The 25765-nt window shown below is 56.2% G+C and overlaps 6 protein-coding genes across 6 annotated transcripts; 4 read left to right on the forward strand and 2 right to left on the reverse strand.

The window, feature by feature from the left end:
- Window positions 1–1875: 1875 nt before the first annotated feature.
- CH63R_11759 (Response regulator receiver rim15p) lies at window positions 1876–7593 on the reverse strand (the record flags this gene model as incomplete). Its single annotated transcript, XM_018306733.1, has 2 exons — window positions 1876–7041; window positions 7102–7593. 2 exons carry the CDS (start codon window positions 7591–7593, stop codon window positions 1876–1878), a joined length of 5658 nt encoding a protein of 1885 aa, XP_018153574.1.
- Window positions 7594–9680: 2087 nt separating this feature from the next.
- Window positions 9681–10115, forward strand: CH63R_11760 (uncharacterized protein; the record flags this gene model as incomplete). The annotated part of the gene is made up of 2 exons (XM_018306734.1): window positions 9681–9943; window positions 9998–10115. The coding sequence occupies 2 exons, from the start codon at window positions 9681–9683 to the stop codon at window positions 10113–10115; spliced, it is 381 nt and encodes a 126-aa protein (XP_018153575.1).
- Window positions 10116–14163: 4048 nt separating this feature from the next.
- Window positions 14164–15405, forward strand: CH63R_11761 (Purine-cytosine permease fcy22; the record flags this gene model as incomplete). The annotated part of the gene is made up of 1 exon (XM_018306735.1): window positions 14164–15405. One exon carries the CDS (start codon window positions 14164–14166, stop codon window positions 15403–15405), a length of 1242 nt encoding a protein of 413 aa, XP_018153576.1.
- Window positions 15406–16204: 799 nt separating this feature from the next.
- On the reverse strand, window positions 16205–17196 carry CH63R_11762 (Acyltransferase; the record flags this gene model as incomplete). The annotated part of the gene is made up of 2 exons (XM_018306736.1): window positions 16205–16623; window positions 16704–17196. The coding sequence occupies 2 exons, from the start codon at window positions 17194–17196 to the stop codon at window positions 16205–16207; spliced, it is 912 nt and encodes a 303-aa protein (XP_018153577.1).
- Window positions 17197–20847: 3651 nt separating this feature from the next.
- On the forward strand, window positions 20848–21734 carry CH63R_11763 (BZIP-type transcription factor; the record flags this gene model as incomplete). The annotated part of the gene is made up of 3 exons (XM_018306737.1): window positions 20848–21016; window positions 21081–21168; window positions 21242–21734. 3 exons carry the CDS (start codon window positions 20848–20850, stop codon window positions 21732–21734), a joined length of 750 nt encoding a protein of 249 aa, XP_018153578.1.
- A 1423-nt stretch (window positions 21735–23157) lies between these two features.
- CH63R_11764 (Eukaryotic translation initiation factor 3 subunit D) lies at window positions 23158–25073 on the forward strand (the record flags this gene model as incomplete). Its single annotated transcript, XM_018306738.1, has 3 exons — window positions 23158–23371; window positions 23415–24711; window positions 24782–25073. The coding sequence occupies 3 exons, from the start codon at window positions 23158–23160 to the stop codon at window positions 25071–25073; spliced, it is 1803 nt and encodes a 600-aa protein (XP_018153579.1).
- Window positions 25074–25765: the final 692 nt, after the last annotated feature.

Below are 25765 nucleotides of genomic sequence, written 5' to 3' on the forward strand. Positions count from 1 at the left end.
CAACTCGACACCACCACCACCACCATCATTACCATCACTACCCATATGCACCCCGCCTCTTTTTCCGTCCGAAGAAAGGGAGACGGCCAGGCTCTGTGACCTCCATGACTGACGGTTAGTGGTCGTGAGGCACCCAGCTTGCACTTTTGTACTTTCCTCCGTTCCACCTTTGCCCGCGTGCCATGCTCGTGCGCGACAACCATTTGTAACCACGCGGGAACCCGGCGGTCCAAGCATCACCCTCCACCCGAGCGGCCTCGCTGCCATATGTCGTGACGCCTCGCTGTGTCCACGAATATCGCGCGCGTACCAGTTTCCACCCTTTATGTCGTCTTCTTTCCCTTGGGTGGAAGCTCATCGCCTTCCCTTGAAGTTATACCGCCAGGACAGCCTTACGAGCAGATGATTACGATGACAATAATGATGAAACCGCGTATCAAAGTGTACAAAAGTGGTGACCCGTGCCATCCTTTTCCTCCCTCCTCCCTCCCTCCTCCCTCACCCACCCATCGCCTCGCCTCGTCTCCCCCAGCTTCGGACGAAAGGGCTTGACCCAAGCTGTCAGTAGACGTTTACAATTTTGGAACCCTCCTTTCCGTCAAACCTCGCCACAACACCGAAGCCCGTGTGCCCGTGTGCTCGTAAAGGTTTCCATCGCCCACTTACAGTCGGGCAACCGTCACCGCCAAACTTACATGCTCACGTTGAGCAGCACAGCAACACAACACAACACAACACATAGTTCACATAACCCTCCAGCTGTCCGAGCCCCTTTGGTCTGTGACGTCACTGATCCACGTTCTTTTGGCCCATTGCTGACATCGTAGAGAGCACATTTGACTCGTTCGCGATAGGTAGTCTTACGAGCAGGAGAAGTCGAAGTGTCGACTTATCAAACATTACCGAGAAACGCCTCTGCAATCTCGACGAAAAAACGAACAGCACGCTGACAGCGCACTTTAGGTAGACCAGACCAAATCGGCATCAGGAACAGGAGCGGCGCTGGGGTAACTGAATACCGGCCTAGCCGCACGTGTGCAATCTGAGAATATTGTATTCAATCTTGTTTTGTAAGGCTTTTATTTTTTTGGTTTCAGCCGTGACTCCCCGGCTTTTTGGTGGCCACGTCGTTGGACCAAAGTACAAATGACCTGGACGCAATAATTCGATCCGAGAGCCCTCCTATTGCTCGTCGCAATGATACTGTTTTAACATACTTGGCGACTGAAACTATGCCTGCGCAGTCTGCATCTTTCTGTATCATGAATCGAGTTGCTAAGGCTCGAACCCCGACGTGCCAGGGACCCTGATCCCGCCTGTCCCTTTTTCATGACCAAGATGCAGTAAGCAGGAGAAGGCCTAGATTGTGTAGACACTGAACAATATAGAAAGGAAGAAGAAAAAAAGGTCCGGAGTAGTGGTGTGCGCAGTGATCGTCCAAGGAAAAATATTTTTGTGCGCAATAATGAAAGTTGGCATGCAAGGCAACGTAACATCCTCGTGTCTGCCTTGCGTCGCAATGCAGTAACAGCTGAAGTAGAGGCCCTCCCTCCCGTTGTTGATTCGGCATCCATCCACTGAAGGGCTCCAGACTGAAATATCTCAGTTGAACCCATAAACGCCAAAGCCTCACTAAACTGTGACAAACTCAAGGAAATGATGCAGTCTGCGTGTCGCTGTTATCCCCAATAAACGCCTCGCTGTCGGGAAAAGGACTGATTGGAAAAGAAAAGGAAAAGAAAAAGGAAAAGGGAAAAAGGAAAAAGGAGAGAAACAGGAAACATATTCCATATTGCAGGAAACGGCCCAATCGTCGTGGCCTCCGGGGGCGGGTGTATCTGTGTGACCCTCGTCGTTGCGGCGTGCGATTCCATTCTACTGGCTCCCCAATAACCCAGACCTTTCCAAGGGCCGCGGTGTCGGCTCCTCATCTGCGACGTCGTCTCGGTTTGTAGGCTGCGGTTTCGGCGTTTCGTCGACATCAGGGACCAGAGTCTTGTCTTCCGAGCCGACACCACTGTCCGGGGGGGTTCGCGTGGCTGCACCCTGCAGCGCGTCGTATGAAGGCATGTCCATCTCCTTCGAAGGTGTGACGACTTGCGTGATGGGCTCTGGGGTGCTTTCCGACCCGATCGTAGCACTGTCGTGGCTATCGGCCCTCATCATCTCGATTCCGAGCTTCGAACTAGGCAGCAGCGGCTTGCCTCGGAATAACTTGTCTCGACCGAGGCCGAGCTCTTCATCTTCATCATCGGCCGAGTCCGTCCCTTCGGCGAGGCGCTTCTCCATGTGCTCCTTTCTCGCCTTCAGCTTCTCCACAGAGTGCTGAGGTGCTGGCCTTCGAGGATGCTCTAGTTGACCAGGTGCGGACTGCTGCGTAACAAGATGTGGCAGTGACTTAGGCGAATTTGATGGGTGCAAAATCTCATCTTGGCTGATGCCTAGTCCGGCTTCATCCCAATCGCCAGTCGCCTTTCGACTGATGACCACTGGTACATCATCGGTTGACACCGACTCAGAGTCTCCGAAAAGACTGGAGCTGATAGAGTCCTCTCTACTCGAGGTGATCAAACTGCTGCCCGGCCGTCCAGCGTACAAGGACGAACTCGAAGTCGGACTGTCATCTGCTCGCGAACTGGTCTGGCGAAGGCCGGACGGAACGGGATGGGAGTGGCCCAGGGACATTGAGTAGTTGATGCCAGGCGACTCTGGCTTCCACTGGCAGAGATTCTTGAGGACCTCGCTTAACTTAGAACTCGAGATGGGCTTCTCAATCAGGGAATCGAAATAGTGCGGAGCTTGAAGCTCCTTGAGATAGGCCGTGATGGCGACAATGGGTGTATGGGAATTCGTGTTCTTAGTCTCCCGAATCATTCGAGCCACATCGGCGCCGTTGATCTGAGGCAACCTGTACTCCAAGAAGATGATGTCGAACTTGATCTCGCTCATAGCATATCTCACAGCCTCGGATCCGTTGGCCACTGAGATTGTTCGACAGCGCAGCTTCTCCAGCAGTTTTTCCATAACCATGCGAGAAACCGGATGGTCCTCACAAATCAAAACGTCCAATGGTCGGAACATCGGACCGCCATCAAAGGCGATTTGAGAGAGGCGACGGGAGCTCTGGCGACGCCGCTGCACCCGAAGAAGCGCATTATGTTTGTCGCCCTCGTTATCGGACGAGGAAGGGGACATGTCGAACACCTGACTGCGACGATTGCGGTGATGCGACAGCACATCCGAAGTGATCGGGCTGCCTTCTTGGGATTGCGAACCCACGGTCAGGGACCTTGATCGACTGCTCGAGGCCTGCCTGGGAGTTGATACCATTTTCTGGGGCGAAAGAGCCAACGGTGGGGGTGGCCCTGAGCCACGCGCCTTTACCGGCGAGGCGGAGGCACTTGTTGCTGCCTTCTGCAGGCTTGGCGGAACTCGCGGTATATCAAGGGACGTGGGCTGGTGGGACACAGTCGATTGTTGCGAGAGACTCGATGAGTTACTGGATGCCTTGCGTCTCCCCTCACTGCCTTGGCCAGCGACAAACGAGACAAGCAGAGGCGACGACGGCTGAGAAGCCCTGCTGGGGGACGAGTTGGCGTGGCTCAAACCAGACGGTGATTGTGGCCGGTTCTTCGCATTTGAAATGGTGCGCTGTACCGGGTTGGACAACACTGGGCTCACCTCGAGTGCAGGCCCGGGCGAAGTGACACTGCCGCCAGGGCTGATGACAGTCGGTTTGTTCTGGGATGCCAATGCCTCTGCCCGAAGTTTTTGAATGACATCCTTGTTGGCCTTCTCCAACACGGGAAGGTTCTTGAAGGCAAAGCTGCCGAAATCATCCGCAACTACGGGCTCGCTAAGTCGTCTGCTCTTAAGGTCTCTAACATGCGGAGGGATGTGAAGGGGCATCAAGTTGCGCTTGATCGAATTGACTTGGGATCGGACACGAGACAGAGCATCGTGGGGTCGGTCATGGTAGTCGGAGCCCGTGCCGGAGACGGGCGGCGACAGCTGATCTTCCATCTCTTCAGCAAAAGACTGCAAGACGGCCCCGCGGGCGTCAAAGTATTCCGTGTCTTCGGGGTGCTCGAGTTGTGGGACAAACTGAGCCTCGTCTTGAAGCAGAGTCTCCCAGTTGATGCCCTCGAACCAAGGGTGACTACGTATCTCGTCGCCGCCGCAGGGGAATTTCTCCTCTCGGTTGGCGCCAAGTCGTGATTGGGGTTCCATGCAGAGCAGCTTGTTGATGAGATCCTTTGCCTCCTCGGAGACGGGCTCGCACTCGTTTTCGTCGGGCCACTGAATCTTGCGTGCGAGAATGTTCTCAAACACCTCCTCGGCTTCGTCGGCATGAAAGGGTGGGAACCCGTAGAGAAACTCGAACATGATACATCCGACGGACCACCAATCGCTGGATTCGTCCTGCTTTTCCCCCTTGATTGTCTCGGGGGCCAAGTAGTCGGGTGTTCCCACAAAACGGCGGTTGGTGTCTTCCGGATCGAACAGAGCCATCGGGGGCGGCATCATTGATGACTGAGGAGGTGTGCTTTTGCCCAGGAAATCGACGCTAGAGTGAGTGCTGGCATGGTGGAGTGCCGCCATGTCCGGCGAGGCTTGGCCGGGGCTGTCACTTGCATCTTCTTGCGCCGGGTGCGAGATATGGGCCGGCGGATTGTGTTCTTGCTCGTTCAGCGAAAAGCTGTTGAGCATGCGCGCAAGAGTTTCGCTCCCGCCGCTGTCACTACGGTGGCTGGAGACGCGTCGAGCCTCTGGGCCTCCGAGGGCAAAGTAAGAGGGTTGTCCGCCACTAGACCCGGTATCGGGTGTCATCTGCGGTGTCATGCTGGGCGAGTGGGCATGGCCGTGAAGATCCAACGAGGTAGAACGAGACGATGCCAGAGACGCCGAACGTACAAATGGGCCCTGCTTGAGGAGATCGGGTGTAGGATCCGAATTTTGGCTGTTGAGCGCCCGCTTTTGTCGTCCGACCAAGCCCATGCGTGACAGTCCGAAATCGGTGAGCTTCAAGTGGCCCTTTTGGTCGATGAGCAGATTATCTGGCTTAAGGTCGCGATGGATGATGCCTCGGCTGTGAAGGTGTTCCACGCCGAGAACCACTTCACCCAAGTATTTCTTTACCCAGTCTTCCGGAAGACCGCCGAGTACCTTGATGAGAGATGCACAGTCGCCACCATTGAGATATTCCATGACGAGATATAGGTAATCCTTACTGGAGAAAGTCCAGTAGAGCTTGGCAACGAACTCGCTCTGGCCTTGCCACATCATGATGGCGCGTTCAGCCTTGACGTTGCCGACCTGGTTCTTGGCAACCATGTCCGCCTTCTTCAACACCTTGATGGCGAAATACTCCCCGGTCGACTTCTTCTTCGACAGGTAGACGCTGCCAAAGGCTCCTTTGCTAATTGGCTTGATAATCTCGAAGTCTTTGATAGATGGAGGCGCTGGTCGTGCTTGTGGCGGAGGCTGATGGGCAGCCAATCTCGGGGACGGCGGGCCCTTCATCACGAACTCAGACATCGCGGCGGATGACTGTCGGCGGTGATGATTCGCTGGCAAATGAGCTGGAGAGCTGAAGTCGCTTCCCGGGAGTAGCGGCGAGGCCTCGGGGGACGTGATGCCATCGTGAGGGAACGGGAAGTTGCGCGGCTTGATGATGCGGAGCGGAGAGGATGGCTGGTTGAGCCGCGAGGGCGATTCTTGTCTTCGGGGCGAAGAGGTGCCAGGCAGAATAATACTCCTTCGGTGGTGTTGTCTGGAACTGGCGGCTCGACGGAGGTCTCCAAACTCGGATATCGGAGAATCGGTACGAGGCGGTTGTCGCGAGGTCACGGAAGACGAGCGGATGCTTCCATCGCTGTCTCCGTTGTCGCTCTCGAAGAGCAATGACTCTCGCCTAGACTCACGGGCCGGCGCGGCTGAAGTGATGCCTCCTAGGTTGGATTTCGGCGTCGGGCATTCTCTGGGGCTGGCTGACCGCGCAGATTCGACAAAAGAGGCCGGACGGGTTCTGTCGCTAAGATTGGCGTTTTGCAACGCAACTGCGAGGGCCGAAGGGTTCTCGAAGGAACCCTGAAAGAAGAGTTCCTCCTGTGCGGGCGTGGCCCCCGAGTCCTCGTCGTCCTCCTCGGTGGAGTCGCTGAGACGTCCGGCAGCAATTCGAGCTGCTTTGCGCATCGCCTCGTCGATGCAGTCCTGCACAATGACGGCGAACTCGATCCTAATGCGCTCGGCATACTCAATGATCTTGCGGTGTCTGAAAACGGCTTCCACCTTCGTTTTGGCGGCCTTTTCGGTGTCAGCGCATAGCAGAGCGAGACCCTGCTCCTGTTCCAACGTGTTAGTGCTAGGCGACTGCCATTGCATAACCTGTGAGATGCGCGACTCAGATTGGGGAGACTGCGTCCTGATCTCGCCAGGGTTTTGAGAAGAAGCCTCCTTCACCGCCGGAGTGCTGATCTCGATGGCGGTGTCGCATAGGTCGAGGAGCAACTCCACAATCCTTGCCTGAGGACGTCTGATGGCGAAAGAACGAGCTCGTGAATGACCAAAACCACCCGATCTCTCACGAGACTGTGACACCGAACTGCCTGGCGATGACTGGGCCGACAGAGGAGGGCCAATGGGCAGGCCCTTGTACTCGGCGGCTGGGCCAGAGAGCTGGTCGCCTGCCAAAGGTCGGCTTTTTCTTGCTTCGAGGGCGTCGAGAACCCTGACAATGGAGTGTCGGTGGTCCGTCAGACTGTCTTGTGCCATTTGCACATCCATTTCTGCCCTGTGCTCCTGCAAACATAAATCGGTGTGTTTTTCGAACCACCATGGTGAGATTTGCCGCTCGCAGATTCGGCACAAGACTGGCAGGGGAGGAGGGTGGTTTTCGGGATCGTCAACGCCGGACTCGGCCAGCTGCGTAAGGTAGCTCGCAAGGACCTCGGCGCCGGAACCAAGAGAGTCAACAATGACAGCGGGAAGGTCGATCTTGATTTCTCTGGGGGCGATATAGGGCCGTATCATCCACATCGTCTAATGCGTAAGGGTAATTAGCAATCGTATGGGGCTGTCAAGGATATCATTTTCACTTACATGACTCTCTCCTCCCGAGGCGCCGTCATAGACCATAATCCCTTGTGCTTCCAGATCAATAGCCTCGGATACGGGCTCGTCGGTTCCATTCAGTTCCTGCGCATGGAGATTATCGATCGAAAGCAATCTGGACAAGGGGCCCATTGATACTGCGAAGCGAACCCTCTGGCTCCGGGAGTCATCTGATTTCATCGACTCTACGGTATCCGCAAATGCCGTCTTGTTATCGCTAACAATCAAGTCGGCTATCGCGGTCCCTCTGACAGAATCGGGCTGAGTCCCAATCACATCGGCCCACGAGGGGCTGACCCAGCGGATGGTGCCATCAAGGTTGAGGTCAAGAATTACATTCAGAGTCTGCTCGGCAGCCTCGCGCAATTCCTCTCTTTCTTCTCTGATATCTTCGCTCAGGGATCGCTCCATGACACCGGCCTGTGACCTGAGGGCGGTCACGGCCGGGGGGGCTAGCATGTTGAGTTGGGGTGACTCCATTGTGGGAGGGAGGCGGGTGAAATCCCCAATGGTGGCGATCTCATTGGCCGACGTGGTTCGTCTCGGCGAGCGAGGACTGACGGACTGAATGATGTTTGTTCGTGTTCGCAGGTTAGGATCGTTCTTTGGGGGCTGTTGCTGCAGGTCGCGAATTGTTGCGAAGTGGTTCCACTCGATAGAAACCGAGCGAAAGCCAGGTTGTCTGGCAAAGGGCCAGGACTACAGGCGAACCAGACCACAAGACATGACGAGAATCGAAGTAAACAGTCTCGAGGCGCGAAAAGCAAGCGAGAAGGCCCTGATAGTCGACTACAAGGCACTGCCCACTTTGTTGTGGAGGGTTGAGAGAAGGCGTCGAAGGGGGTTCGGCAGCGAAGAGGCTCGGAGCGTCCTTGGTCGGGAAGGACGCTTGGGGCTCGGAGAAGCACACTCGACGTGGGACGGTAAGGGGCGCAATCGAGTGCGGGTAGTGGTGCCGGCTGGCCGACTCGCAATGCTTCGGTGTCTGGTCCAAGACAGGACGTGGAAGGAATGAGTCGACGATAGGGGAGACCGAAGCGAAGACAGACGCGAGGATTGGCGTTGCTGTCTGGGACAGGACCTCGCAAGTTCGGTGGTCGATGGCCGTCCTGGGGACCTTGTGTGTCGTCGTCAAACAAAACACGAATCGAAGAAGAGAAAGGGTAGAGAAGGGGGGAAAGGGCCAAGGGAGCAAACAGCACAGGCAAAGTACACGCCGCAGGGTGGCCCTTTGTGATGATGGTGTCAGTCACTCATTACCGTCCTCGCTTTCTGCCTTTGCGTTCGCACTTAGCACTTCAGCTAAGGTACGGTAGGTGCTCGGGAAGGTACAGAGTATTAGCAAGTCGTTGGCGGCCCAGACAGAGAGTAGAGGAAGAGCAACCACACTGCCACGGTTACTAGAGTAGTGGTCGCGTCCTAATTATGGGACTCTCAGCACATTCGAGTGGTCGGGGTGGATGCATTAAGCGGGGAAAAGGGCTCTCTGGCCAATGAAGCAAGGATATTCCAGGAGCGTTCCAGTAGATGTACATGTGTGACACGCCAAAGATACGTGCGACAGAGCGTACCTCTACTCAAAGCAGGCTAGTGCTCTTTTGGACATGGCCTGCTCGCTAGAACACGAGCGAGGGAGCCGGGATGTAACTTTTTCCCCCGTCGGTTTTTGGGAGAAGAGGGAGACGCTTGACCTTTATGGGCCCCTACTAACGGGGGAAGAGGGAGACAGACGCCAGCAGTCATGGAACAGAGTAATAGGAGCAAAGGGGTAAAGGTACCTAGGCTGCGAGCCAAGTTCGAGCCTGGGTGCCTGTGTAGAGAGCAATGTACGAACCAGACATCTCAAATGGACAAAATGTGGAACACTACTGGCCCTCCCGCCCCTCGCCCTAGGCACTGGGGGCACTTGGGGCATTTGATCACGCTTTGCTGGCGTGACGGAGGGAGGGGCAAGGAAGGGGCTGTTGTCCGCTGGCCCTTGGGGGCCGCTCTCGGAAGTTTTGTCCGCTGGAAATGAATCGGACCACCTAGCGGACAGGCCAAAGTTATCGAGCCACTACCTTGCTCGGGTCGCTCGTTATTCTAGACTATAGTATTTTGCCTTGTGGCGTGCCTCCCGGGATGATGTTGTCGAAGTATCCGTCAATGGTTCCGCTTACAAACCGTTTCTCCAAGAGCCCGCCCACCTCTTCGTGGGTATCTTAGGTTTCAGGCAATGAAGGGTACTAGGGGGGGTTGAAGGGGTTGATCCGCGGGGGCCATTAGCAAGGTGGACGAGTGGAAGCAGTCACAGATGGGAAGGAAGGAAACGACAACAGCCTGGAACCACCAACGCGTGCATTGAGACCCTCTTTCTCTGCCTCACCCGGACGGACCACATCGGACACAACGGACAAACCGATGCTTTCGTTGCTTCGCTTTTGCCTTTGTATCTGACGCAAGATAAACATACCGCACACCACTACCGCAATGTCTCTGCATCCAAGGGAGAGCAGCAGAAACAACGACCCAAAGTTTGACACGGCCACATGGGAAACTTTGCTCGTCCCCCCTTGCGCTAGTTCAACATGCTTGCCACCTGCGAAATGTCATCCATGCTTGCGCGCTATGGACTCGGGATTCAGTGGCCAACTGATCCTGCAAAGAACGGGCGCCCAGCAAATGCCAAATGCCATGCTGTAAACACGGCTATCCCACCATCCGTCTTACACCACACCTCCCAAGCGCAGCTTGCGAACGCTGAAGCCGGCTGCTTCTCCAGAATGCGCGCCTCTCTCGTAGAGAAAGACCAGCAATTGGACGGCAGGGAAACAGCATTGGCAGCTCTCAGGTAAGATGGCTATCAACGATTCGATCACCGACTTGCCTGCCATTTTCCGACCAGGACAGCATTTGCATTCCAAGCCGCCGCTAGGCAGCTTACCTCCAGGAAGTTGAGGCGCCGCATGCCGACCCCAGGACCCCTTGGACTAGCACGCTTGACCTTTATGGGCCCCAACTAACGGGCTGAGTCATCGGCGGGGGAAAAACCACCCTATTTTTCACGAACTTAACTAGCAGTTACTGTCTGCCGTCACACCCTGCCGGGAATAGCACGCGTGCTACCTCCTAGGTGGCACTTGTGCTGGGCCTTCCCGTCCTAGCCCATGCCATCATGGTAAGACACCATCAGCTGGTCTCCTCATCCAAGCCGCTTCTCCTGCAAGCTAGGGACGACCTCTTTTCAGCAATCCTCGCCAGCCTGTCTGTGACCTCGCTTTTGTCCTATCGTGCCACAGAACGGCTTTTTTGTCCACACCACTCGAAATACTGCGTCACATCTGCGGCATAACGGCACCGTTGGACCTGTCCAAAAAGCCAGAAAAACGTATCCGCCATCTATGCGTTCAGTCAACATCCGCAGCCCGCAGTTTCCTGCTCGTTGGATTACCACAGCGCATGTCCAAGTTGTCGCTCCTCCTTTGATGTAAACAAATCTATACATATACAGATACACATACACATATCTATATTGTGTGAGGGGGGCCCGTGGATCACTGGATCACTGTGCGGGACAGCCAGATCGTCGATGGGCCATCCCAAACGGACCCCTTCGAGAATGCAAACGATTTGGCTCAATCGACCCCCTTAGCACTGCGTTGATCTGCATTAGGCCTCCATGGTCCCGGGTGTCTCAGTTTTACAGGAAGTGGCAGAATTATTGGAAGCGCGTCCTGCAGTTGTTTTTATTCGGCTCTAACGGAGCCAAGATGACCATCAACAATCAACCAAGAAAATGAGCGTCAGGCCTGAGTCTGAACAGCCTTGGAACAGCGTGCACACTGTACCTTTAATTCACTCGACGTCTTATCGATTTGGAAACGAGGAACTTGAGCAGAAGCTCAGCTGCTGCTTCCATCCCAATGCTACACTTGATACAACTAACGTCAAACGATGTTGCAAGACACCCGGGAGACCCACGTCGCACTGCCGACCTGTCAAGGCTTGCAAGACGACTGAAGTGTGTGTGCTTGTCTCGTCGCCTTTGAGAAAATGCCACGCTTGTATGCATATGGCCAATGCCACCACGGAACAGCGGTTCAGCAACCCCTCCTACGCAAGATTTTATGCAACATGCTTCGGCCTGCAGCTGCATCCTCACCTGCATCTAGTCACCGGCACTCTCTGCCTACTCTGTCCACTTTGTAGTGGGTAGAGAGGCATCTTTCTCTGTCTTTACAATCCACAAGAGTCGCCCGTCAGCGTCTCCAGGTCGCCATCCAATGCCTGGGATGTCGTGGAGCGGCATTCAAGTTGTCAACGGAAGGACTACGGCAAGGGGGGGAAAACGTGCTCCACGCGCCGCTCCGGACAACAGGCCACACAATAGACACTGCATCGAGACAGGCCGGAGCTGGAGCTGGGCCAGAAGCACGCTTGAAAACGTCGAGAACCGTTACGACTGGCCCCCCTAGTGCGTCCTTGCAACGGCAAACCACAGTAGCCGCTAGCACCACCGCCCGATGTTCATGTGAGGTGACAACCCCATCTATCATGGCCGTCCACCGCTACGCCTCTTCACCTCCCTCACCAAGCATCGCCCGCATCCAGTTGCTCCCTCATGCGTCCCACCCAGATACTATACGGTTGTAAAGGGCTGAGATCAAGTCCAAATACCCCCCAAACGCCCGCGCCAAGAATACCGCCCGCATGATGTCGCCAATCCCGTCATCCCTGGCCACAGTGTCCAATCGGCGGCAGCAGAGTGATGGGAAGCATCTATCTCATGCACGAGTGCATTCCCAAGCACCGAATCAATCACCTCCGCTTCTTGGTGCAAGGTGGGCAGGTGTGAGCACTGGAACACGGTGCTGCGGCGCTACACCCTCATTTCTCCCGGTCTCACCGACCAGTTTTCATCTCTTGTGTTGAGTTGATGGTGTTCTTCAGTCTCACGCCAGCCTATCCGGGCTTCTTCGTCATCCCCATCACCCCTGCATTTCCAAAGTGCCTTGTTCATCCAGAATACTGGTGCCCTTACCATCGACGCAATAGTCGACCCATGGCAACGTTGTTTGGCAGTCCCTACCACCCCGCCGACGAGATAACAGTGCCGGAATCGAGAGGTTCTACATGGTTCGAATTGTTCTATCCACATAAAGCACGCACGACAGGCTGCGCCTCGTGGGTTGCTGGTCTTGTCGATCACCGTCACCTTCCCAGCCCTCTTGTCGGCAAAGCGCACAGGTGCTGTTGACGATCGATCGGGATGTACACCGGTGTGCACCGGCGAGGGTTGATGGGGACGTTGCCTACGTTGGGCACTCTGCACACTAGAGCAAACTGTTCGTCCCAAGCACAAGCGCTTTCTTGCACAAACTCAGCGGGTGTTGAGTCTGAAGAGAGTCCGCTTAAGGTACTCGAGACATTCCATAGCCTGTCATCCCAACCAAAGCATACCAGCAGAAAGCTCTGACTCTGAGAGCACTCTGCCCCCTCTTTGCCGCAACCTCAGACAACCTTAACGACTCATGCGAGTGCATTTCTGTCTCTGAAGTTGGAGGTTGAGAAGTAGGTATCTACCCCGGATCCATTCTTGGCATCGCCCTGTCCCACGGACCAAGCCCGGCTTCTGTTCCGTGTTCAGGGATACCCCGCTTGAAAAGATCGCCAAGTCAGCTGGCCGAGAGCACGGCCTCGCTTCCCAAACTCTCCAGGATAGTCTGTCTGCTGCTCGATGTAGATTCGTTCTCCCATCTCTCCTCCACCTGGACGATTCGATCTACATACTCCAGAAGCGCAGAGAGCATGGGGGACGAGGCGAATGAATATCTCGGTTCTGCGTGGGTCGCAATCTTTGCAAAGACGAGAGGGCTAGTGATGTCCCTCCAGATCTGCAGAAGAAGCGGTCAAAAGCTTGATCGACGACAATAACGATATTGACTGGCACGAACATCAGCGGTTGACCCGCGGAGCTTGGGGACGCGGAGTTCCTCGAGCCCAGCCTGTAGCCGCAGGAATTGACTTTACGAATAGTGGCCGGTGCATCTAAGAGAGTTGAAGGCTGTGCAAGGAAAAGTTTGTGACCCTGATGTTGGTTCCAGGTTTCGGACGCATATTCACATCATGTTGCGGACACAGAGGACGCCAGCAGGCTTAAAGCCCATACTACGTGGTTCTGTTTTGGGAGTGCTTTGCCGACAGCTTGTTCCCAAACCTTGATGCGTCAAGGGAGATCCAGCAGAAGAAGCCTTCGCCGTCACACTCTCCCAGGCGTCTAACGAGAGCAGACGCGCCAGGCCGGCTCCAATTCATGTTGGGTTTTTGCATTTGTCTCAAGGCCAAGCAAGGGCCTTTTGCCTTTGGCATATTGGGATCTGAGGATCTCGACAAAACTCTAAGTGAGGAGGTACGGGGGACCGGTGGAGGTGCCGACAACTTTGCTATCCCGATACACGTCTAATCAAGGTGTGCGGTCATGTCAGTTTCGCTGGGTGTCATTAAGCCGAAAAATCAGTGACACCCAGTGGCATGCCTCTGGCGAGCGAGACTTTCCATGCCCAATGCCATCGCCGTTCAGGCTCGTCTTCGGTAGACTTTGGGAGAAATCTAACGTAACAGCCATTTATGAATAGCGTATGCAGATATGTAGCTACTGGAAGCAAAATCGAGACAGACGTGCTTTACCCATCAACGTGTCAGTCAGTCAGTCAGTCGTGAGGGATTCCTGAGTGGAAGTTGGTATGGTTGGTATGGTATAGAAAAACCATGTGTGCGCTGGTGTCTGATGAAGTGCCCCCTTTGATCACAGAAGTTGAGAACCAGTGTCAGGAACCTGGACGACGGCGGTTGATCGAAGGAGTGAGGAAGAGAAATACCACATGAACAACGACCGACCCCAACACCGCGACAGAGATCGTGGATTCAAAGCCCACAGCAAGCGAGCCAAGCAAACGCCGCCATTTCCGGTCTATTACATAAGCGCATTCCCCCAGCGACAACGAACGGAACAAGAAGCACATTACAAGATTCGCTGAGCCACGCAATACCCCCTTCTGGCGGGCACCAACCATGTCATCCACCACCGAAACACTGTCACTGGTGTTGGCGGCGGCGGCGACAGCGGCGCCCGGGGCTACCGCCGTCGCCGAAAGCACCCATTCAGCAACAGCAACAGCAACAGCAGCGGCAGTAGCCCCCGGCACCGCCGCCCCTCAACCGCCGCGGCCGCCGCCCCCGTCGTTACCGCCGTCACAGCCAGCACCACCACCACCTATTATTACCTTGTCCGTTCCGGAAGGTGTGACAGTAGTCTTCGCCGAGCGGAAACGCACCGGCCGCGTCGCTGGCGCCAAATACAAGGCCGACGGCACGCCGTACAAGCGCCCCGGCCCGCCGCCAAAGCCACCGCACGAGAAGGCCGCGTACAAGCAGCGGGCGCCGGTGAAACGGGCGGAACGGTCGTACACAGACCAGCGGCGCAGGGAAGTCATCCTGTTCCTGGAGAGCCACAAGATGACGTGCGACGAGGACGACGTGCGGGCGCGGAGGACGTGGAATGGCGGTCGCGAGGACCAGCAGCCGCCGACGGAGAAAGGGTACCGGTGGCCCACCCTGAGGGAGGCGTCGGAGTGGTTCAAGGTGCCCGAGAGAACGATCCACAGCTGGTGGAAGAGGCGGGACAAGATCTTTGGGAGGGCACCGAGGAAGCTGACCAAGGTCGAGCAGCGGCGGCTAGCGGAAGGGGAGGAGAGAGGGAGGAGGGAGGACGAAAAGAGGAGGGCACTGTTGGAGGCCATCGGGTGGCCCGCAGAAAGGCTTCCTGCCGGTGATCCTGGAGCTCATATTGACTCTGATGGCGGTAGTGGCGGACAGGAAGAGGCGATGGAAAGCCTGGGAGGGGCATCCGAGGGTGTGCTGATGCAGAGGGAAAGGCAAAGCGAGCCTTTTGGCGCGGCGGGGATATCGTCGTCGGGAGGTAAGCTTGCCGTCGCAGGGTCAACGGCCAATACCGAGGAAACGATAGTCGGGAGCACACCCGCCGTGAGTGTCCCCAGCGTTGCTATCAGCGAAGGTTCGCGAGGGGGTTCTGTTGCGACGCCCTCGACGTCGACCACCCCTAATCGAGGTTCCCGTGAGACATCGGCGGCATCGACCGACCAAACCTCTCGGTCTGACATGACTGTTTTGGCCGTGACAGGAGACACGGATAGCTCGCAGTCCAGGTTCATCTTTCAGAGTGCTGCAGCAAGAGGGGATGAGAGCGAGGAGACGCTTGCTGCCAGGGATGAAGCATCGGGCGGCGCGAGATAAGAGTGATGCTGTTGGATGGTGGGTGAGTACATGGGGCCGAAAGACGAGAGACATCACCCTCGAAGATGTCGCTGAAGAACCTTTCGAGAGCCAAGGGTCCAGCTCTTCCGTCGCTATCTCGGCACTTGTTGCTGTATCAGTTTTACAACAAGGCTGATGCCCGGCGCTCAGCTCACCCCGCCAACGTCTTGGCAGTTGTCTTCATCGGTGAAGGGGTCTTTTGGTGCATACTGCGGCACAATTGCCCGCCAAAATCCGGCAACTGACGCATTGCAGCGAGATGGTTACAAGCAGCAATATCATCCACACACACTGCCCTAGTTGTAATTGCCCGTCATTCGCCGACGGCAGGGTTTTCCTACTTACAAAAGGTTGTTGCAACTAGACTCTAGGGAGTCTCGTACCGTGAGCATTAAGGCCAAGAAAGGCCAGCAAGGAGTTAATCGTACAGAAATGAGACGTTGCCGACCAAAGCGAGACAGCGGCTACAACAAAACAATATGCCGCAGGTATCACGTGGCTTTTGCTGAAGAAACGGTATGCCCTGGCTGCCCATTAATATATCAAGTCCAGCGTCGTCTGAGACAATGTACGATTAAATCGCAGGGCGGTGTATAGCGGCAAGGAGCAGCAGTTCGTTATAAAGCCTTTAACGACTCACTCATTCCAGTTCTTCTGGTATATAGAAAGTGAGATGCTGGAGAGGACGCCCATCAAGGACAACCACGCAGCATACGTTGATGTTGGGCCAAGATGAAAAGATCGCACTCGCTGCAGCGCTTCATGACCAGAGCCATTGTCATGCCGTAGATGCCCATTCGGCCTTCTTCAGATCCAACCATTCTCCCTTCTCAACCCATAAGTTCTCGAGCCACTTTGCCAGCTTCTCGTCATCCTGCGGCAGAGTCTCAAGGGGAAACCTGCGGACGTGAACGTGGAATTTGTACCCCAGTCGGGAACTCAGCCCGGGGACGCTCAGGGTATCCCACATGCTCGGTGCGACCAGGAACTCGCTCCCTCTCTGGTACGCGATCGTCACGTCGTACACCGCCTTGACATGGGTGGCCTTCCTGAGGTGCTGCACCGTGGTGATGAAGCCCTTGGTCCGGGGATATAGCAGGTGCTTGGGCTGCGGCCGGCCGGATTCCTTACACCAAACGATGGACTGCTCGTACTTTTTCTGGGTGAAGCGAGTGGCCTCGCTGAAGCTGATAAGCCCTAGATTTGTTTTAATCTCCAGGTGAGCCCATGTCCTGCGCCGCTGCGCCGAGGGGCCGGCCGCCGGCCGGAGCACTTACAGGTCGGCCATTGCCTATTCATGATTCCAGCAAACACTCTGTCGAGCTCGTGCCTGTCCTTGGCCCAGTTGCGACTCACCATAGGCATCCCCATCGCCCACAAACCCCAGCCAAGGAACGGGACGATCCGCAGTTGGATCTTGGCAAAGTAACGACACCGGCCCAGCATGCCGGCTTTGATGGCCAGGGCCTGGATCATGTAGAAGTCTGCCCATCCGACGTGGTTCGCGACCACGACGGCCGACTCGCCGTGGGGGATGGCATCGCCAGAAAAGGTGAGGTCGGCGCCGTTAAAGCGCTCAAAGATGATCTGGATCCAGTACCACACCGTTTCGGCGATGCGCGAGGATGAGTTGTAGACAAAGTCGGGGGCGAACCACTTGAGAGGCAGCTGAAGGGAGATGGCCGTGTCGGCCAGCAGCAGCCAGAGCACCCACGGAGCCAGGATGGCGGCCCCCCGGAAGTGGGTGAGCACGTTGCCGTGGCCAGTCATGGTTCAATCTGGTGAATTTTGTCTCCTTCCCTCTATCTGTATGTGTGTGTGTGTGTGTGTGTGTGTGTGTTCCTCTCTTTCTCGAAAGTCCGAAAGCGAGTCGGGACGATGGGGATGGACACGATGCCCCCTACGAGTTTGATGTTCCTTTCTTGCAGTTGGCGACGGCTCAGGAAGCAGCGCAGCAGCAAAGCAGGTTAGACCGTCTGTCGAGCAAGCCGAGGCGCGGCAAAGAGAAGTACAAAACCCAAGGGTAACTGGCTTGCGCCAGCTAGAGAAACGTTTCGAAAGGGAGCCGCGTGCGCTTTACTTTCGGTAGCCGGCTGATCGAGGACGGGAGTTTCAAACCAGCGGGCGACGATCCGGGGTTCACTCGTCTCAGATGTGTGCCCTCCCGCTGGGTGAACGGTCAATTGCCGCCGTGGTCCCTGTTGCCGAAGGGGACGAAGAAGTAGACAAAGAAGGCGAAGCAGGGTTTCGATCGTGGACGACGGATGATAAGTGGTCAAAACATGGCGTAGCGATTTGGCATTACGGCGATGCAAGAATGTAGACAAAGGGAGACGACCCCATCGCGCTGCAATGGCTGGTCTCGTGTCTTCAGTCTAATTGGAGGCTATAGTGTAGCAAAAGGCACGCGGATGGGCCCGCCAAACTTCCTAAGTAGGATAAAGTATGACGACATAGACTTTTTTTTCTCTCTCTTGAACTTTCTTTCGGTAGGTGGTGAAGACTATCGTCATTCTTCCCAGTCAACGGCACGTGCCAAACTTGATAAAGAGAGCGGGTGTGCCCATCGTGGAATTTGGAGGTCTGTATCCGTAAGCGAGTAAGGTAGACAGGGATGCCTCGTCCCGCGCTTCGTGAGGATGGGCCGAGCCAGAAAGACAGAGCGAGAGGCAGCGAAGGATGGCCGACTTGCGGGCTTTCCCACTTGACGTGTGTCGAGCTGACTGGTGCTTCATGTGTCCAAGCCGGGGCGCCAGGAACACAGCAACGACGAATTTGCAGCGTTAGCGTACTTGTAGGCCATGGGCCAATAGGTCCAGTTAAAAGACTTCTCCTCTTCCCGGATCGTCCGAAGTCTACACCGTCATTAGACCGTGGCCTGTGTGGATGGGAAACTGAAAGATGGGAATCGCAAAGGTTCGCTTGTGTCAGTGGGCGTGCGTATCTATGTGCTGTGTAGGTGCATATGCAGCCGACTCTTGGTTGCGCACGTAGACATGAGAGAGGCATGAGGGGGGGGCTGCTCATCTCAGTTCTGTACTCGTCAGTGGTACGGACGTATGGGATATTGGACGGGCGGCCAAAGGCGCCTCTTGCATCCAAATCTGACGATTACAAGACGCGTGATGCTGATAAGCGAGCAAACAAGCAAACATGCCTGCAGGCTGCCCTGCCAGTGCCTGTTCACCACCACTCATGCGCCGAGCAAGCCCGGAGCTGGGCCTGGGGTCAGTCTCAGGACACATACACACACACACGGCATTGCGGCTGATGCCATTGGGGGGAGCAGCGTGGTGTATACCCTAGCTGGGGGCCATTCGCACCTGTGCTTTAGGTGAGGTATCTATTTATCTACCTACCTTACTTACCTACCTACCCAGGTGGGGGTAGCCAAGGAAACGAACCCCTCCTCCATCTTGACCCTCGCCTGAAGCTGGTGCAGCATTTCTCATTAGCTCATCTCCTGTCATTCTACTCTTGCATTGCTAAACAGTCCCATCCTGGGCGTCCTGTCTCGTACGAACACATTTGAAATGGCAACTATCATTATTGCCTTCCAGACCAACAAAGCCTTGGGGAACTAGACCGCGTCAATGTCAGGGTAAGTGGTTCTGAACAACAGGCCAAGACTTCGCCGCGGCCATGCATGGGTCTGGCGGTCGACCTGCCTGGTCTCAACCGCTTACGGATACACCGCACTGGTCTGGAGTCTGGGCCTCACATCACCGCCGGTGGACGCCGTTGCCATAAAATCCCTAATAGTCATCTCTGTATTCACCTTAATCGAAGGAGCATATACGCGGTCGCGGTGGATGATCTCTTGAGGCAGCTCTCCCTCCTTTCTTTCACCAATCTTGTTCCTGGTCGACGCCCCCCCCCCGGAGAGAACAGGGTGGACCGCCGATGATTCCGAAAAAGCAACCAACAAGTCACAGCCTGTCTTCGTCCAGTCTTCCCTTCCGCCACACCCACTCGACCCAACCCGACGTCCAGCAATCCAGAGGGGCGTGTTTGACTCGAGCTCTAATCGAGTACAGTAACCACACTCGCCCCCGTCAAATACCAAAAACAACACCAAAAAGAATACGAAAAGAAGGGAATAAAAGAAAGAAAAAGAGGGAATAGGGAGGCCTTTAGCAGCCAGATATCGAAAACACTTTCTACGTCAACCCGTGAACATTAACCAACCTTTTCTGTCTTTTGTTTTCTGCGTACACGCGCTACTACATTGAACCGGACCCCAGATACAACTCTCAAGCTGAGGAACGGACTGCTATTGAAACCCCGCATATCCTCCCTCCAGTCAATCCTCCCGCGGCTCATTCATCCTCGAGACTCGACTGACGGTCTCGTCAGAAGCCCGCTCACATCTTTGCACTCGACTGCCGCCGCCATCTTGTCTTGCAGGAGGGCGTGGCGTGTCTTGTCATCCTGATCCGCGACATTCAATCAGCCACTACTGTTGCCGCCAACAACAACCAACACCGCTAAGGGCTTGTCGACGGCACCCCCCCTCGTCTCGGTTTCTGTCTGCCGCGTGCGTCGTGGTTTCTCCGCTCCGCCATCATCCGTTCTCTCACAATCGCCTCGAGGGGTCTCTGCCACCTTCCTTCATCTTGTCCCCCAAAACTTCCAGTTAGACGGACCGGTCAGCATCTAGGGCAATCTGAGCCAAAGCCAGAAGTCAGACACTGCAACCGTCCATTACCAGAAGCACGACATACTCTTCGTCTGGACTGCGTCAAACAAATCTAAAACAGCACCTTCTATTCTACCTAAGCCCCGTGCCTACTTGCCCTACAGTACAAGTCTACCTACCCCGACCCTTCTTTACTTACGACTCCCCCGCGCCCCTGCTGCTCATCGCCCCTCCGCTGCAGCCGCATAGTCTCCTCAGACTGCTCGGACGCCAGGGTTCGGTTTCAAGTTTGTGAGCAACTTCTACTCAAACAAACAAAATCGCGGACAGGCCACCCACCTCACAATACAAGCCTTGGACTTCCCATTGCGACACCTCTTGCCTTGACGGTCGACAACAGCCCTCATCCAGCATCGCATTGCCATACGAAGCGGGAGACCGCCCGATTCCTCCGGGTCAATTTGCGTCGTCCTAGGTAAGCCCGTCAGCCCATCTAGTCCTCTCCTCGACCGTCGCTACGCCCTCGGGTCGTCGATGTATTTGTAATTCGAAAGAGCCTACCCCCCGTCACCGCATTGGAACCGCACAGCTTTCATGTGACGGCATGAGTAACATCGTCCCCCTTTGAAGGCCTTATTCCCCCCACCCATCGTTGTTGTGATACCATGTTCGACAACGCAATGACTGACGTAGGGATTCCAGCAGCCTACCGCTCTCCGCCGAATCGTTCATCGTCTCCGGCACCTAAGCAATTCGTGAACTCGCTACACGAGAGGGCAGCCATGACCTCCTCGTTGTCGCCCGATCAGTACGGGAAGCAGCCGTCGCAGGGACAGTATGGTGGTGGTAGCGGCGGCGGCGGCGGCTCCGGTTCCGACCAGGAGAGGGGTCCTTTGAGCTCTTTGAATCTCGGCTTTCTCAAGTCCTTGACGGAAAAGAGGACAACAAGAGGTAAGGGAACAACCACCGACACAGCCATATGAGAAACCGGCCATCTGACAGCGCTCATTCACAGACGGCCAACCTCCCAAGAGGAGAGGACCGAAGCCTGACAGTAAGCCTGCTTTGACCCGGCGGCAGGAACTGAACCGCCAGGCGCAACGGTAAGCTGCAATTACCACCCGGGCCGGGCGCTTCGGCAATGCGGCATTGCATACTGACGACGGAAACTCGCAGCACGCATCGTGAAAGGAAAGAACTCTACATCAAGGCACTGGAAGACGAGGTGCTGAGACTGAAGGAGATCTTCAGCAATATATCGCAAGACAAGGACAAGATAGCCGAGGAGAACCGGCAACTGAAGCAGCTTCTGGTCCAGAACGGCATCCCGCTCTCCCACTACGGCGACGACATGGTCAGCAACCCCAGCGTGGGTTACACGTCGAGCGCCAGTCAGTCGGGCCACAGCTACGGCCAAAATGCCTACACGCCGCCCTTGACGTCCACGACGGCGCCCTCGGTGTCGCCTTCGTCTCACGGTCCGTCTCACCCCCACTCACACGGTCAACCCCCTCCCCTTCCCCAGATGGGCAGCCAGCAGCTGCAAAACAGGCAGCATGGGCAGAGTTCTGGCAGAGGTGTGGACTTTGAGCAAGCGGGCATTGACTTCGTCTTAACGTACGATAACCACCACCCCTCGAAGGCATACCTATCACCTCCCCCGCAGTGAAGAAAGCAAGAGAAAGAAAATGAGAAACTCGTCACAACCACCCAAGTCCTGGACACCACCGGGGTCTCGGGTGGGAAGTGAGAGCGTGGAAGAAACCTGACTGATGAACCGAAAACGGAAAGAAAAAAGAAGAGTTTGCTGACGAGTGCGATTTTCATCGAGGGTAATGCAACAGTCTCGAGAAACCCTGCATGAATCACATGCCCTGGCTATTGGAGAGATCAAGCGAGATGGGCGGCGAGCCCTGCGGCCACGCGCTGATGGCCTCGTGCCCGCCCGCCCCCTTCCCGGAGCTGACGCCCGACATCCCCTTCGGATACAGCAACGTCAACGGGGACTTGGACTCCCAGCAGCGGACGTGGGAAGTCAGCAAGGGAAGCCTCTCGGCCCTGCTTGATCTTAGCAAGAAGCTGAACCTCGACGGGGAGGTCACGCCCGTTATGGCATGGGGCATGGTCCTGGGCCATCCCAGGGCCCACGAGCTGCGGGCCGAGGACTTCCAGAAGCTCACTGACGAGCTCAAGGACAAGGTCCGATGCTACGGGTATGTGCCCATTTTGCTTCTGACCTTTGGAGAGGCATGCGCTAACTGGGCTCTAGCTTTGGCGCCGTCATGGAGGAGTTCGAGGTCAGGGATGCGCTGGAGAACGTCTTCTGCTCCGGACCCGAAATGATGTCCTACACCTACTAAGAGTTATCACGTCTGCTGCCCATGAAAGAGGGGAATGAATGGAGTAAATTTCGAGATATATTTGGGGATTTTCCGTTTGTGCTTGGGGCAAGGTGCTACAAGCGATCGTATTCTAGGAATGCTTCGGATACCACGGCCGTAAAGGAATGAATGCAAAGAAAATACAATGACCGAGAATAGTGATCATGAACGATGGTGTCGCAGAAACTTGCCGTTGCTTTCCCCTGGTCTCAATCGTCTACGTCAAGGCCAGTGTGGCACACGCAATTCACCGCCGATAGCACATGGCATTTCCATCTACTGACCTGACCGTAACCGCTGACCAGGTACCTACCCACCAGGTGCCTAGCTAAAGTACCTAGGTATGTAGGTAGGTAGGTTTACCACAGCTGGCTGTGGCCCCGCGTCGCGTGGAAACGAGTGGCTGCCAGACGATGCCAGGTGCAGAAACACAACTCTCGAAATTTTGCCCGCAGAGCCCCACACACTTCACCCCACCAAATCCGAACAGACGAAAATCAACGGCGAGAGAGGAGGCGCACTACATCAAATCCTTGACGACTTTTCCAACCTCTGCCAGAAGCCCGAAAGCGCTGCTGCACCCCCTCCCCTCCACGTCCTCTCCCTCCTCAACCCCGAGAGACGCACAGCAGATCCGGTTTCGTCTCTAAAAGTTTCGAAATATCTCTTCTCCACCGCATCCCATCCGAAGGGAAACACAAATCTTCCAACATGGCTCAGGAAATCGACTGGGTCAAGCTCGTCGAGACTTGCCCGTCCGGCGATGGTTGGGGCCCGCCCGTCACCAGCGACACCACCCTGAATGGCGTTCCCTATGCGCCCTTCTCCAAGGGGGACAAGCTTGGCCGCATGGCCGACTGGACTTCCGAGGGCAAGGACAGGGAAGGTCGCGGTGGAAGACAGCAGTACAACCGCAACTACCGTGGTAAGCCTCGCACAAAACATCCACCCTCGTCGACTCTCGGGAGACGACGAGGCGGACGAGAACATTGTCGCTAACCTCTGCCGTCCACGGGGAAAAGACCAACAGGTTTACGGTGCCGGCCACGCCATCTCTTTCAACGCTCCTCCCGCCGAGGACGAGTCAACCTTCTCCGTCGTCAGCAACACCCGCGACAGCGGCAAGACAAGATTCGGCCGTGGCGCTGTCTTCACGCGCGGCCGTGGCCAGCGCGGAGCCGCCAATGCCACCGCCCGTGGTGGCCGCACCACCCTTACTCGCGGCGGTCAGCAAGGAGGAGGTCGCGGCGGCTACGGAGGCGGCTTCGACCGGGGCGGAAGAGGCGGCGGTCGGGGCGGTCGCCGCTTCGGCTGGAAGGACTACGACAAGCCCGCCCGCAACCGCGACGCCAGCATCAACATCAAGGCGGATTGGAAGCTGCTCGAGGAGATTGACTACAACCGCCTCGCCAAGCTCAACCTCGACGCCGATGAGGGCGAGGACGTCGACGCCTACGGCTTTGTCTACCACTACGACCGCTCGTACGACAAGCCTGCTGTTAAGGGCTTTGAGCGCAAGCTCAACGCCATCGACCGCGCCGCCTACAATGTCACGACTTCTTCCGATCCTGTGATTCAGGAGCTCGCCGACAAGGACGAGGCTTCCATCTTCGCCACCGACAGCATCCTCTCTATGCTCATGTGCTCTCCGCGGTCTGTCTACCCCTGGGACATTGTCATCTCAGTGCAGGGCAACAAGGTCTTCTTCGACAAGCGCGACAACGCCGCCCTCGACATGGTCACCGTCAACGAGAACGCCGCCGACTCCCCCATGGACGCCTCGGACGGCTCCAAGGACAGCCTCAACATGCCCGGCGCTCTTGCCGAGGAGGCCACCTACATCAACCACAACTTCGCCAACCAGGTTGTCGTCGAGAATGAGGGCCAGAAGGTCGAGATGGCCCACGCCAACCCCTTCTACAACGCCTCTGAGGACACGGACCCGCCCGCCTCCAAGGCCTACAAGTACCGCAAGTTCGACCTCTCCACCAACAGCGAGGAGGACAACATCTACCTCGTCGTCCGTACCGAGGTCGACGCCGTCCAGAAGAACACCATCAGCGGCGACGACCAGCTCGTCACCCTGCACGCTCTTAACGAGTTCGACAGCAAGGCCCAGGGCAGCGGTGGCGCTCTCGACTGGCGGACGAAGCTCGTCAGCCAGCGTGGTGCCGTCGTCGCAACCGAGATGAAGAACAACTCGTGCAAGCTCGCCAGGTGGACGGTGCAGAGCATCCTTGCCCGCGCCGACGTCATGAAGCTTGGGTACGTCCCCCCTCCCCTTTGCTTGAGCCTTTGAAGTTTTGGGTTTTCTCCGTGCTAACTCGTCCTCCAGTTTCGTGTCCCGTGCCAACCCCAAGTCCAACGACAAGCACGTCATCCTCGGCGTCGTCGGCTGGAAGCCGCGCGACTTCGCCAACCAGATGAACCTGTCCCTCTCCAACGGTTGGGGTATTGTCCGCACCATCGCCGACATGTGCCTCAGGCGCGAGCAGGACGGCAAGTACATCCTCGTCAAGGACCCCAACAAGTCCATTCTCCGCCTGTACGAGCTGCCGGCCGGCAGCCTCGACGACGACGAGGAGCAGGAGGAGGTGCCTCAGGAGGGCGAGGTTGACGAGGAGTAAACCAAAAAAGGGAAAGTATTCTTTGAACGGAGAGAGAAACCCCTCTTCAGCCTGATGATAATCTGAAGACCCGAGTTAAAGGGGAGATGGGGAGGAGGGAGACTTGGGGAGAGAACCAGAGGCGAGAGTTGAGGTGAGGAAAGTGGGGGGTGAAAAGGGTTAATCCCAGTCTTAAGATGCCTGGATAAAGGCATGGCTTGAACAGTCGGCCGCCGGGGAGTCGGCCATTGATGTAAAAAGTCTTTCTTCGACGGGGTGGGCACGTATAGACGTCGGTGGAGTGTAACGCATTTACGGACATTTCTTCATCCACACGTTGCATCGTGAACCCTCTCGTCTCCTGTGTGTCCAAAGACCTACCTGCCAAAGACGCTGGCTGGCGGAGGGGGGGGTGGTGGAGGGGATACTTCGCGTCTTGGGCTCGAAAGTCGAACCCGACGACATCGTCTCTCCTCCCAACGAGATACCCACTCACTCGCTCGGACTCGCACGACCAACCACGCATAAGCGTTTTAGACCATGACAGCTACATGTTGTTGCTGTTCTGTGTGTGATGTGAAAGGGGACGGGGGCCCCAGATGCAAGAGGTGTATCAGGCTACAGTTGAACACGCGGTAAATTCTCAACGTAGCTGGAGCCACGGAAGACATGGTTAGCGGTTTAACATCTCACAAACCCGGACATTCGTCGGG

Source organism: Colletotrichum higginsianum, chromosome 8, assembly GCF_001672515.1.
Source record: "Colletotrichum higginsianum IMI 349063 chromosome 8, whole genome shotgun sequence".
Lineage (NCBI taxonomy): Eukaryota > Fungi > Ascomycota > Sordariomycetes > Glomerellales > Glomerellaceae > Colletotrichum > Colletotrichum higginsianum.